At 48.2% G+C, this 14,392-nt stretch overlaps 2 protein-coding genes across 2 annotated transcripts; both read right to left on the bottom strand.

Moving 5' to 3' along the window:
* Positions 1 to 1,862: 1,862 nt before the first annotated feature.
* N7446_011877 (uncharacterized protein) lies at positions 1,863 to 3,980 on the bottom strand (the record flags this gene model as incomplete). The annotated part of the gene is made up of 6 exons (XM_058520619.1): positions 1,863 to 2,368; positions 2,425 to 2,539; positions 2,604 to 2,731; positions 2,796 to 2,962; positions 3,015 to 3,422; positions 3,496 to 3,980. The coding sequence occupies 6 exons, from the start codon at positions 3,978 to 3,980 to the stop codon at positions 1,863 to 1,865; spliced, it is 1,809 nt and encodes a 602-aa protein (XP_058366905.1).
* A 9,444-nt stretch (positions 3,981 to 13,424) lies between these two features.
* On the bottom strand, positions 13,425 to 14,279 carry N7446_011876 (uncharacterized protein; the record flags this gene model as incomplete). Its single annotated transcript, XM_058520618.1, has 2 exons — positions 13,425 to 13,568; positions 13,692 to 14,279. 2 exons carry the CDS (start codon positions 14,277 to 14,279, stop codon positions 13,425 to 13,427), a joined length of 732 nt encoding a protein of 243 aa, XP_058366904.1.
* Positions 14,280 to 14,392: the final 113 nt, after the last annotated feature.

Genomic DNA, 14,392 nt, shown 5'->3' with positions numbered 1-14,392 from the left:
AGCTTTTTGCCAGCAATTTTTCCCTTTGAAAGACCACCATTTGGCATACGTCGCCAAAATAGGCCAGTTTCATCCATATTGTAGATTTCGGACGGTTTGAATTGATTGCAAATCGATTTGGTGCTTTTGATCTGATCATGTACCGAGGATGGGACTGAGGCAGCTTCTCCGTGGAAAGTATGATATTGAAGAGAGTGGCGTTGTTTGAAGCGAGTTAACCAACCCTCAGAGAATTGAGGTTTGGTCCGATCTTTGTATTCCGGTATTTGTCTCCAAAGCTCAGCTGCTTTAGTTTGGATCAAAGGGCCATTTATTGGTATTCCATTGCCAATATGGTTATCTGCCCAGTCATATAGCTTTTGGTCCAATAATGGCCAACGAGAGGATGAAGATCGTTTGTTTGCCCCTGCAGGGCCCGTATCAAGATAATTGTATTTGGATGAAAGGATCCTTGATATGGTTGACCGGTCAATCACTTGTTTGAATTGGTCCTCAAACCACTTAGCACATGCAGTCTGCGTGGGCTTTGGGCTAGTATTAGACCAAAATGCCCGTAGTGCCTGTTTCTGCGCGTCTGATATACCCAATTTGGTACGCTTTGGTCCCATTCTGACGCGCTTGGGTGGGGTCGGGAGGGTAGGAGAGCTTGTAGATTGAGGCATTCTGATTGGTTGATTGCGCTGACTAAGCAGATTTGAGAGGAAGAAAGTGTGGTAAAACAAAATGTGTTATATTCTGTCAATTTATATGGAAAAAACTGGAATGAAGGGGCCATCCAAGCAAGGGATGTGTTATTATCAAGAATGTGCAATATCCCACCGTGGTATAAGCGAGAGTTGACTGTACTGCCCATATAATTTTGACAAACAGCCCATTGTGCCTGTGGATTTGGATGGTAATTATCTTTAGAGTATTCTAGACAGCTGAATTTTTATGGCTATAAATCCAGAGTTCTTTATTAATCAATTGGATTATAAGCCTGACAGGCGCCGGGGCGACCTGTTAGCAGAATACAGCTCCTGTCACTGTGTGGCGAGCTCGGCATCACTGGACCCCACCTTCCACATGACTCTTGGCATACATTCCTAAAGTATTGTATTGTATCCTATAGTTACCAGGGTCTCTGGATTAATGTATGTTGTTTGTTTGTATTATTTAACTAGTTCTTAATTAGTTACTTTTCGTCTCATCTTCTAATTGATTAAGCATGACCGATACAGCTACAGTATCTTACGTGACCACTACTTGGTGCCTCATTTGTTGGCGGTTCTCGCAGTGGCTCAAGGTACCAGGGCTTTGCAACGCTGAACATAGAGGCCAAAAAGGCAAGTATCTATATAATGGGGATTTACACATCTAGGAGCCTTGGTAGGTTGTGTATCTTGTTCTCTCTCTTATCTTGCGTACTGGCTTCCCGGGCTTCTTGTGTTTAGAGTCTTGCTCTTCCTTTTTTCCAGTCTCGTAGTCTTTGCATGATAGTAAAAAGTAAAAACAGATGCTTCATATTTTCTCCACAGTCGCAGCTAGAACGAGAGCAAGGTGGCCATGTTCTAGACAATGAAAGATTGGGCATTGGAATTGAATACAGCAAATTGAATACAGAAAAAGCAGAAGAAATGGCAAGGAAAAGCCATCTACCAACGCGTGCAGATATACATTTCAACAAATGAGACCTTCCTTCCCTCTGTTAAGCCTGTTCGCTCCTATCATCAAGCTTCCGGCTCAAACCGACTAAACTATCTCATTTCCGAGTGCCCTAGATGAGAAGATGCAGGTGTTTCCCAAACAAAACCTCATGCCTTAGTTAGAAGCTGCACAACTGCGCGTCATTCGTATTAGAGCATACGCATCTATTCGCCCGACTACACAGGAATAGCGCATCCCCATGAGGTGGCAACTGAGCCTTCTCCGCTGAAGAACACAATCAAAGCCTCAATAGATGCCCACGCACCCATACCGGAAAGGACGAGACCGCCCATAAAGTAAACAGTGCTGGCAGTATTGACTGGCCACCGCTTGAAGTATCCACGAACCCATCTCTTCCAGCCGTTGTCATGTCTCGTGGTGACGCGAGTGGTTGGGTCGAAGCCTTCGCCAGGAAGCTGGGCACCGAGCTGGCAGTTGAAGCCAATGTTCAAGAGGGCCGGGAATGTGTAGGTAAAGTTGAGGATGAGCAGAGCTCCGACGAGGCCCGAGATACCACCCATATTTGGAACGGACGCGGCAACAATGAAGGCGATGACCCAGTAGAGGGGACCCAAGGTGTACCAAATCCAACGCCCCTTTGTAGTGGTAATTGCGGGGAAGTGGAAGATTTCCTGGAACACCTCGATGTAGACTGTCTTCATACCAATATTGAAGTACATGACTAGTAGCAGAGTTTTAGCGAGATGAAAATATTCAATGCTTGTAACAGATACTTACCACATGCAATGCCACCTGTCAATAGGGCAAATACGTTACTAACCGTCTGCAATGAGAGAGGCTGAACTGCAGTTGTGATAACTAGGGCGGAGTATTGGCCATAGAAGGAGTAAACCTTCACGGGTACGACCGTTAGTGCGCTTATAACTTTCGCGTAGCACTAAGTGAGTTCAACCTACAAAGACGCCGAAGAAAATGTACACGACACAGATAAAAATCTGGGCACATAGAAGTCCCTTCCAGAAGTCCATCGGATGTCGCATTTCGGCGATGAAAGCCACGAAGAGCAGAGCACCGCCCCAGCTGTCTGATGTCGAAGGTTAGAGGGAGGTGAAGGTGGTTTTAAAAATGAACGAGCCAAAGTTACATACAAACCATCTGGTTGATTCCGTTCAACTGTCCCGCAAATCCAACAGCTGCAGGCTGATACTGCGACGGGGGAGGTCCCGCAAACTTCACAATAGATTCAACATCATGAATGCGCGTGCCCTGAGTGGTAGCCGGGTAATAGACTGGGTACTTGGCAGCGGCAACCATGCTTTCACGCCATTAGTGTCGCATACGAGATAGTAAATTGCCATAATACTCACACAATGAGAAAGCTGACGATATTGAGCCAAACGGACAGGTTGGCCAGCCAGCCGACATGCTGCAAGCCACGAATCAAGCCAGCAATGATACCAAAGGCCGTGAAGATCACGAGGCAGGCAATATAGCACACTGATCCGCTCGACAGCTGAGCGATGATCGTTCCACTTCCCAGAATAAGCACAGCAACGGTCATGAATTGCTGGAAGGCTTGCGTGACGTTGATAAAGTGGCGTGATTTTTTGCCAAAGATACGGAAGAAAGGGTCGCCGTAACTCAAGATGGGGTACTGAGAAGAATCAAGATGCATGCAAACTTTCCATAAGATCCAACCACTAAGGCCAGCTGCAATAGAGAAGATGATATAGAGAGCTGTTCCCGGGCCATAACCGACGGTAGAAAATGCGTATCTGGGTATGTGTTAGCATCTGCCGGATTCAACATGTCCCTAGAGACTTGATAGAAGAGAATTGGAAAACGCACGGGGTAGATGCCCAACCGAGGATGTCAGTTGTGATTAGGAAGAATATGGTTCCCCAGCTGGCTGTCTTCAATGCCCTGGCTGCAGTTTTCCACTCTTCTTCTGTCGCGGTTACTTCATTGTGCTGAGTGCTGGTTGGATTCTTCTGTTCAACCACGATCTCCATAGCATGTTGAAGAACATTGCTAGCACCTTCTTGCTCCTTCTTCTCCTCATGATGATGGCCGTGCGAAAATCGCGCCTTCAGGACCGTGGCTACCGTACGTGGACCGCGCTTCTCAACGTACTGGCGGTTTCGTTCCACTTCATCAACACGCTCAAGTTTAGCCCAATACTCATATTCCTCGAAGGAGACGGTATCATCGACTCGAGCTTCCAGACCCCAGGTACGCTCCATGATCTCGGGCTTAGCCAGGACATGTTCCGCCGCCGGATTGGCTCGAGTATTCGCAATTGGCTCAATGGTCAGACTCCCTGCGGCATCCATAATCACACAACTTCTGCTTCTGGAGGCAAATCCTTAGATATGGGGGAATGGGAAGCTGATTACAGTGCGGTTTGAGACGCGAAATCCACCTACGGGCAACATCGACCGAGGGTCGAGACGCATATAAAGCTTCGATGGCAAGAGGCGTTCCGCGTTTCACTCAACGGAACCGAAGATAACACTGATAGGGGGTTTTCGGAACTCCGCTGGCGTCCGTAATCGCTGAGACCCGCTATATATCCCTCTCTCCATACAGGTACACAGTACGCCGTACGAGTGAAAGGCAAGTGGGGGTGATAAGAGATCTTTTCATGGGTCTTTGGCCGGGGAAGTAAGCTTTGGCACCATCCACCCATGGGAAACAACAAGCTTCCCTATGAACGGGATTGGGGCCAAAAGCATGGGTTTCCATGTCCACTATCGGGGATCAAAGTCGCCATAATTAGTTACCAAGCGGGTGTACCCGGCTATATACTATCGCTGGATGGCTATCAGAGATCCATTGATAGGATGTTTTTTTCTACCGTGCACCGTTAAAGACTAGATGAACACCTAATCTCAACTAGTCCTCTAATCCCGAATAGGTATGTGTTAAGCGGTACAAGTGGCTCAATCTAAAGAGCAGCAGTAGCCCTGTACTCGTCATATGTCTGAATGATTGACGGGGTTTCCCTGCCCCAGTTAACCCCGCATAATATCACTAGGATCCACTGTCAAGTTCTATCTTCTGCTTCTCCAACCAATTCCTTAATTTCGCGTGCCCCGGGCAACTTCGCATACTGTAACCAGCGTCAAACATCATCTGGCCTTCCAAGGTATATGGCGTGCGCAAAATTTGTGGCCGCGGGGACTGATGTAATTTTCTTTTCCCCACGCGAGATATTATCCTAAATTATGCGGGAAAAGAAACTCAAAGACGAAAAAAGGATAAATGTAATGAATCAAAGGAATTCCGCCCACCTATTACGAAAAAGCCTGGTTAGCGAAGAGATACTGTCGCAGCATCTACGGATTACACCGAGGCGTCGAAGATAAGCCAGATGGCTATGGCCGGTGGAACGAGGGTATGCTAATCGTGCGACGACAAAAGAAGCTTAAACAAAATTGACTCCGACCCACTTGGCATGCAGTGGTCCGTCGACCTTATCGAAGACATTACATTCTGACACCCCTTTCGCCTCGTGACTTGGCCAATCACAACCAACCGGAATGCCCGAGTGGCAAGGATGATTATCCACCATCCTCTTTAATACTAGTGCACGAATAAGTTTAGGCACTCTTGTAGCATGTGTATATTTGTTGTATTGTTATAGAGTTCTGTGGGTCAGGACCCAGTATTTTATAGATACAGGTCTAACCCTAATGTATAAGTAGTGCGTATCAGGGTGACAGGACAATACCATCAATACAGGGGGATCCAACAGGCACCGTTTCATTCCCTATCTTGACGGACTGGCCACTTTCAGTTGCTTCTGGTGGCGCCGGCCATTATAGTTTGCCTACTCCTACCTGGGAGTACTGTCTCAGCTTGCTCCGACATTACACTTTGTCCTCGAGGAAAAAGTTTAAATCCTTCGGCTACAAAGTCGAAACTTTCCTAAATTGGCTTAGTCCAAGGTAATATACTTTCCAATTTCCACGGCAGAGTAAATCCACTGCCTGACAAGGCACGGAATGTTAGAGCTCGGATTTGAGGCTTGGGGAATATTGCAGAAAAGTGAACAGAGTACGAGCTTGTCCCGGAGGACAATTCTGGGTGGGCAGGGTGAAATAAACTTTGTAGCAGACTTGGAGGGTTGCATGGATATTAGGAAGAGCGCGTGATTCGGAGTGAGAAAAGGAAGAGAATCAGTCCCGTCTCTTAAGAGAATGTGTTCGGTCCCTGACGGAATCATGTGGAATCCTTGGGGATATTTTATAATCCTTTCTTCGAAAGGAAAGGAAGGGAATCAATCTTGTCTCTGATGGAAGATTGCGATGGAATTTATGGAATCCTTTAGGAATTTTCTGCCTAAGGGGATGTTCGACAGACCATGGCAAAAGTTTCACTGCTGGGCTCTGGCCCGTTACAAACATCGTCTTATGTAACCCGACCGGACAGTCGAAATCATAATATGCTCAACGCTCACTAGTATGTGCATCCATCTTCAGAGCATACTTATCAACCAGTATACCATAGATTAACCCTCATTTCGAACTATATTCTTGTTGAGATAGGTAGTTGTAGTGTTCTTGTTGAGTGTATTTTTTTATCAGAAGTGGGAATCGCATCTATTTAAACGTCCATCGCTAATCCGCCATAAGCTTTGACCACCGCAATACTCAACACTCCCACTCAATGGCAACCATCACCAATGATGTCAGTGACTATATAATCGGGGTTGTGACAAGCCCCATCAAAACCTTCAAAAAACTTCATTTGAGAAGAAAGGAAGGAAAGGGTACCCTGCGCCTCGGCCTGGTTCAAAGCAAAAATGGACTCGCGATCACTAGGGCTCCGAAAGGAATATGATTATTTGTGAATAATCATGAATATCTGCGAATATGAATTAAATGAATTGAATAATATGAATATGAATAAGCCGTCTATTCATATTCGCATTAATCATGAATAAATGAATAATTCATATTTATCCCAAATACGCAGATCCCATACATTACCATTCATTTCATTACATCCCAATACATCAATAGGGTTCATCATTTTGTTCTTACGCAGCGTAATAATGCGAGGCTTTGAACTTTGAATTACCAGAAATTTATGCTTGATACCGTTCTCTCAGTAGCATCAACCATCGCATAGTCTCTGCATTTAGGCAGTGTCTTCGGAGACCCAACATATCTCTGGCATTACTGAATTCACGTTCAATACCGACCTCTGCTGAGGGGATCGATAGGTAATCGCGAGCGGCTTTTGCCATTAGAGGGAAATTAAATTCGTTGGCCCTCCACCATTTCAGGACCCATTCTTCGTCCGCATCGCCGATCATATGGTGGGACCAGCTGACCGGTGGTGAGTCCAAATATTTATCGATATCAGATGAAAGTTTTCCTTGGGCAGGCTGAACTTTGCGCAGAGTTTTCCACATGGTTTCCGACATCCCTGGCGGACGTGAGTTCTCAGATTCATGCAAGGTAAAGGCCTCCGGAGGATATTCTTTCTTTAGAAACTCGCGCACTTGAGAAATGATGAGCCCTGCATCCTGGTCACTCATCTGCGATACAATCAAGGACGACTTGATACGCGGATCCAACACGGAAGCAACGTAGTAAAGAAGGTTGTCGTCCATTTTCCTGGCAAACTTGTTCATCTTCCGAATCCCTCTTTCCACTGCATTTCGAATTTCAGTGTTCACATCTTCAAAGTCTCCCGCGGCATTCCGAACGTCGTTCAACAAGTCGTCCAAGCTCCAATAAATTGGTAGACTTTCCACAATTGTCGGGCGAGTCTTTGATACGGAGTTTGTGTGGTCCCAAAACGGCTTGAGAATCTTGGCTACTTGCTGAAGCGTCGACCATTCGTCATCGGTGAGCTGAAGGGCCTGGACTTCTGGATGTATCCGGACAAATTGCCCCAGCTCAGTCTGTAGCCGGAGGGCGTCTTGGATCATGACATATGTTGAGTTCCATCGGGTGTCAACATCATAGCTGATTTGCTTGCCTGGTGACACTTCTTTCCAATCTTGGCGGCGTTGTGGGCTGCGGGCGATCCATAGCGTCAAAAGCCGGATTTTCATGATTGCTCCTTTCGTGCTGTGAAGGGAGTTAAATGCTGAGCTAGTATTGACGGCCAAGTCGTCCAGCATCGCCTTCGCCTCTCGTGCCGAGCCGGCCCTCAAAGAAGCTAACACGTCCTTGCAAATCAGATTGAGGACGTGGGCAAGGCAAGGGATAAAGCTCTGTCGTCCACGGAACCGCATTAGCGGCCTGATGCGAAAGCGGTCATCATCGTTGTCGTACTTTTTGCAGAGCTCGTCATGCAGACTATCGCAGAGAGTCCCGTTGTTGCCCGCATTGTCTCCTGTGATAGTCAGGAGTTTAAACGCAATGTCCAGTTCCTCGAGCATCTTTAGCACAATCTCCGCAAGATTTTCTCCAGAATGTGGTCCATTGATATCCGTGAACTCGAGAAGCTCTTCTCGCTTTTCAAACTCGGGTGAGATCCAATGACCCATGATACCCATTATCGCGATCTGATTCTCCGAAGTCCAAACGTCAAGAGATAATGCGAGTGTTCGACTGCTTATAGCAAGCTTTTCTTTCACGCAAGCCCTATCTGAGTGGAATTCGTCCTTGATTCGATTGAAGAGAGTGTCAGCGGTCCTGATAGGCAACTTAACCCCCGTTGCTTCAATAAGTGCCCTGAACGCCGGATGCTCCACTACCGTGAAAGGCTGCCTTGTTTGAATGACCCATTGGACTAGCGTCTTTTCAACATCAGCCTTCTTCCCCGGCGACTCCAAGAATGGGTCGAGGTTCCCTTCGGCCGTGGGCAACAATATAGGGTGATTCCCGGATTTGATACGATGCTTGGTCTGGAGATGCACCAACAAATTCGAAGTGGAACCATAGCGCGCCGAATCCCTGGAGGACCAGCTACAGTGCTTGCAAACCAGCAATCGGTCTTTCTTCAAGGGGCCGCCCTGTCGACACCAAGTGTTGTCCAGCTCTGTGGTCCAAAAGTGCTCAGTGGTCCAACTAGAATAGGACTTGGTTTTTCGTCTCTTATACGGATGCAAGCTACTCGTATTGCTCGTGCTCTCTGAAAACGCGGGATCAAGCGGGGAGGGGGAAGAACTAGGCATACAGTAGGACCGCTTAGATTGGGGTGTTTGCTCAGGGCCCCTAGACGGAGAGGGTTCCGGAGAGTAGGGGCGTCCTATTTCACAAATGGATTCCTCGGATTGCTCAGAAGGTGATGAAACCAGGCCATTGTGTAGAGCATTATAGTCCCGGCGTGGAAGACCCCGCGTCCTCCGCACGAATGGAGCAGGTGTAGATGCCATGCTAGTGTCTTCTGGGTCGGTATATCAAAGTGGTCTCAACAATGATGCATAACATACCTTGAGCTACTTGAATAATCAGGCAGAGCTGAGAGGGGGACTGGAGGGTGGGATGATTGTTGGCAATCTCGGTCATTTTCGCGCTTTATATGCCCCTTATGAAGTGGAAAATCGATAGGTCACTTCTCTATTTCTGCAGCGCGCTATTCATAACATTGAGCGTAAACAGAATGTAAACAAAATGCAGCCAGGGTCATTGGAGGCTCTAGATTGTGAGGCAAACGTGTTTCTACGTGCCATTCATCGTACACAGTGCATGGACGAAATTTGAAATGGATCACAATGAAACTACGGGAATTAGTGGGTATAATCAAATAGACCAAACAAGATGATATGAAGCTGGGTCATAGATATATATAATTTCAACCGCTCTTTTCTACTGGCCCTAAAGTCTCCATGATCAGACGCTTGTGGATGAGTATGGTACCTCAAAACAATCCACTGCGGCTTAGTAGATAAGCGGATCTTGAATTCTAGCATATATTTGGAAATGACATTCTACGGTTCAACGCCGTCGATGAAGTGATGGCATTTTGAAATTAACCCCTAACGTATTTCGGTAATACAAGAACCGTTGTACCGGACAAAGTATTAATGCGGATAAAATTCACAATATGAATAATATGAATGCGAATATGAATAATGCGTTTATTCGCGTGAATAAAAATTCATATATTCATATTCCTGCAGTGCGAATATGAATATGCTGTATATTCGCATTCATTTATTCCTTTCGGAGCCCTAGCGATCACTCGATGCCAAGCCCTTTCCGAAACCACTCAAATCTTTCCCGAGTCAGGGGTTTGGTGAAACCATCAGCAATTTCTGTGGTTGGGACATAATTGAGCTGTACTGATCCGCTGTCCTGGACCTCTCCCTGCCACTTGCGTTGGATTTCCATATGTTTTGTGCGGGAGTGGTATTGTGGGTTTGAGGAGAGAGCGATGGCACCTTGGTTATCACCGCAGATGATCGTGGCGGTTGTTCCTTGGTTCATATTCAATTCATTGAGAAGTCGTCTCAGCCAGACTGTTTCTTTGGTGGCTTGTGTCTGCCCCAGAAATTCGGCTTCGCACGTTGAGAGAGCAACGACGCCCTGGCGTTTCGATTGCCAACTGATGGCCCCACTTCCAATATTGAAGAGATACCCAGCTGTGGATCGTCTCGTGTCACGACATTCTCCCCAATCTGCATCTGTGAAGCCTTTCAGTTTCTGAGGCTGACCCTTGTACGCGAGTCTGAGGCTCTTGGTTCCTTTGAGGTACCGTAGGATGCGTTGAGCGAGTTTTATGTGTTGGGGCCCAGGATTTGCCAGAGACCTACTCGCCACAGAGACTGCGTACGCGATGTCCCCCCTGGCTCCAAGCATAATGTACATCAGAGATCCGACCATGCGTTGGTCAGAGGTCCTCTGATCTGGAGGGCACGTGTAGTCTGGACTGTTCTCTGGAAGCGGTGAGGTTTCTATCGGCGTGCCGATGGGAGCGCAGTTGCCAATATCAAATTGATGAGCAACCTTGTCAATGTATGCTTCTTGACTGAGGGACAGTTTCCTGTTTTGGCGGTCTCGCTGGATGGATATCCCAAGGTAGTAGCTGCATGGGCCCAGATCTGTCATCTGAAAAACGGTTCCTTAGGCTCCGCTTGATCTTCTTGATCTCTGCGATACTCGGACCCACGATCAGGAGATCATCAACATACACCGCGATGTACATATTGCTCCGAACGAAGATACCAAGATCGGCGGTGATTGGCTCGAAGCCAAGATTGCGCAGGAAGTTCGTGAGGGTCTGGTACCAGATGCGAGGAGCCTGCTTTAATCCATAGAGGGCTTTTCGAAGCTTGCAGACCCTTGGGGTGCCATCCATCATGTGGTGGGCTGTTCGACGTAGATCTCGTGGTCGATATCTCCGTACAAGAATGCGGTTTTGACATCCATTTGTTCAATCTCCAAGTCCAGGGCCGCTCCGATGGCGAAGAGAGCCTTGTAGCTCATTGGCTTGACAACCGATGCGAAAGTTTCATCATAGTCAATTCCTTCTTCTTGTGTGAATTCTCTCACTACCCATCGGCTTTTGTGGCGGATGATTTCGCCATGCGGCCCGCGCTTGAGTTTGAAGACCCATTTACCGCTGAGCACCCGCCGATCTTTGGGAGGATCCACAAGCTCCCACGTGTGATTTTGGTGGAGTGAATTCACTTGCCTCAAGCATGGCTCTTTCCCAATCCACCCAGCTTGCGTCGTTTTTTGCTTGGCTCAGAGTTTTGGGTTCAAATGGTTCCGTCTCCTTTGCAGCCATGGCCAAGAAGGTTGGAATGACGTTTTCTTCAGGTACGTTCAAGAGCGCAAGCTCTTCGTCCCCATCGGGATTGTCCAATGTAGCCTCCGAAGCCCGAAGTTTTAGTTCAGGGTGGTGATGTAATGTTCTTTGTTGAACTTCATGGACCGGCCGATGGAGCTCTGAATATCGTTCCCGTTCTAAAATTGGCCCTCGTTGGTGTTGCTGGTCGCCACCGGATGGTGAATCAATCCCAAGGACAGAATCCTGATAATCAGGTAATAGTGGCCCGAGGGTGTTCCCTCTCCGTATGGACGATAAGGTTATGTCTCCTTGAGCATCAACCGCGTCGCCCTGTTGCTGGTCGCCACCGGGTGGCGATTCAATCCCAAGGACGGAATCCTGATAAGCAGGTGATAGAGGTCCGAAGGTGTTCTCACTCCGTGTGCGCGACAAGGTCCTGTCTCCCTGTACAGCAACAGCTGGCTGCGAGTCATCGTCACTCGTTTGGGACAACGCTTGAGTTTGCGAGTTATCGTCACTCGGCTGGGTAAGCACTCGCGAGTTATCATCACTCCGAGGCAGTGTGTGCGAGATATCGTTTCTCGACTTAGGTAGGGCCCGCTCTGGGGGAACCATCGACAATTGGCGCCCCGAGGCAGGCACGGATGCTTGCCGTATTCCTACCGACGGTTGGTTTATTAGTCCCACCGTCCCACTCCCCCTGCGACAGCAGCCGTTGCCTCAGGTGAGCCGTCTTGTCTGGCTCCCACATCTTGTAAAGTCTGTGTGGAGGGAGTTGTAAGGACTTCTTGAAATTCAGCGTTTGGTGTTCCAACGATTCTCCCGTCTCCCAGGAGGATACGGTAGTTGGTATTTCCCTCATAGCCCAGCAAAATACATGGCCTTGTTCGTGGATCCGTGAGCTTCTTTCTTTGCTTTGGCGGAATCAAGTATTCTCCTTTTGATCCGATGACTCTTAGTCTTGAGAGGTCAGGTCTGTCGCCGTACCACGCTTGGTACGGAGTCATGTTGAGCTTCGATGACGGCGACCGATTCGAGAGGAAAGCTGCAGTTCGAGCAATTTCCGGCCAGAACTTAGATATCCGGTCCAGACGTATTCGTTTGCATTTTCGGTCGGGGCGCTCGTTGTGGTCGAGGAAGAACCGCAGTGATTCTATGACGAAGTGTTGTCTTCGCGGTATCGGGAAACTCTCGATCCAGCCCGTGAAGTCGTCAACGATGGTTAGCCAGTAACGGCTGCCATCTAGGCCGTCATCAAATGGCCCTGCGACGTCAATATGGAGGAGGTCCATTGTGTGTTCTCCTCTCCTGCTGACTCTTGATTTTCTGTGAGACCTTTCGATCATTCGCCCCTGCAGACAGGGATTGCATGGATGACGTGCCTCCATGTCCCGCACGCCATGAGCTTGCTGCTTGAGTCGCCGAAGGTTTGCATCACTCATATGAGCAAGCCGGCTGTGCCACAGAGACATTTGTGGGCTAACATGGTAAGAGGCGAAAGTCAGACTTGCCCACAGATGGAGTGCGTAGACTCCATGATATTCACTGGCAGTAAACAGATTCTTTCCGTTTGACTTGTTGCGAAGGATAGCATCCCGGCTTGAGAATTCGACTTTTGCCCCTCGTTGGAGAAGCTGGAGCACCGATATGAGATTGGCATGTGCAGATGGAACATACAGGACGTTGTCAAGCACTAGCCATTTCTTTCTGCCGCGTACATTGCACAGGATATTTACTGTTCCCACGCCGGAGGGAGCTGGAGGCGCTATTGCAAACATGTTGAGCGCATCCACTATCCACGATCCACGCGTCACGGACAGAGGGGGTCTTTATCGCCATCATAATGGGAACATGGTCAAACAGGGTGAGATTGCCCTCGATATCGTTTCCAAATGCTTCGTTGACATCTTTTCCGGAGACTTTCGTCGCCATGAAGGTTGGTTTCTTCGGGTCTTTTGGGCCACTCCCATCGTCGTCCTCGTCGTCCGTCAAGGTCCGCCTCTTCGACTGTCCGCGTGCGCCTATGTGCATTCTGCCTGGTCTTGGCTTCAGTCCGTCTCCGTCCTTCTTTTGGACGTTCAGTCTCGGGTTCTTGGTGAAACATTCGGCGTCGATGTGATAAGGTTTTCGGCAGAAGGAGCAATATGGGACGTTATCGATCTCGATTCGACAAGTAGCTCCGTCCGGCGACGGGATGAGTTTCTTGTCACCTGGCCCACGGACTAGGGCAAGAGCAGGAAGTGCTTGCGACTCCATTGCTTGTTTGCCCAATTGCCCTTTTCTATGCTCTTCCTCAATGGCCTTATTCTCGATATAGTCAAATGTAGGTGCTGCTTTGATAATACTCCCATTTGCCTCTCTTTCGTTGACAAGGTCCATTTGTCGGAAGATATGATCGCGGAAGCTCTCGTACTCGGGGCCAAGTGCATGAACAATCGAAGTGCATGAACAAAGAGAATTGTTCGCTCAATTTCGGAGGTCACGCAATCAGGGTCAAGAAGGAGTTTTTCAGCATGAATATTCCTGATCTCTACCCCCAGCGCTTGGGTGCTCCCACACTTGTCTCTTGTGAGGGTCATGTATCGTCGTTGGAGGCTAACATACGTGCCGGAGCCTTCCGGTTTGAAGTTGTCCTGGACTGCTTTAAGCAGTGCTTGAACTCGAGGTATCTCAAAGGCATTGATTCTTTGCGCCGCGTTGTGTGTCAACTTTGCCGTAATCATCGCAGAATAGAACTTTTGGCGGTGAATCCATTGCCGTGCTGCTTCTTCTTCTATCGGTGGAGTCGCTCCATCGTCGGCAACCGCAGATATCCGAATGAACTCATTGACCTTCTGATTCCACCGAAACCAGTCGCTGGCATTGTCTAATGTTGGAATTCCGTTATAGAACGTATTGATTCCGAATTGCTCGAACTTTGCGATTTCAGTCATGTCGGCAGAGGATGCTCCTCGGAGCTGAAGAATTCAGAGCTAGATATGTCGTTGGGCCGATCAGAGGTAACCGGGCCACTATTTGATGACCGAGGAGAGCGCGCCTCCAAGCC

Source organism: Penicillium canescens (genome assembly GCF_028828765.1).
Source record: "Penicillium canescens strain IBT 15451 chromosome Unknown utg000009l_segment0_segment0, whole genome shotgun sequence".
NCBI classification, from domain to species: domain Eukaryota; kingdom Fungi; phylum Ascomycota; class Eurotiomycetes; order Eurotiales; family Aspergillaceae; genus Penicillium; species Penicillium canescens.
Note: the sequence above shows the minus strand (reverse complement) of the source record. Positions and strands in the feature narration are given on the sequence as shown.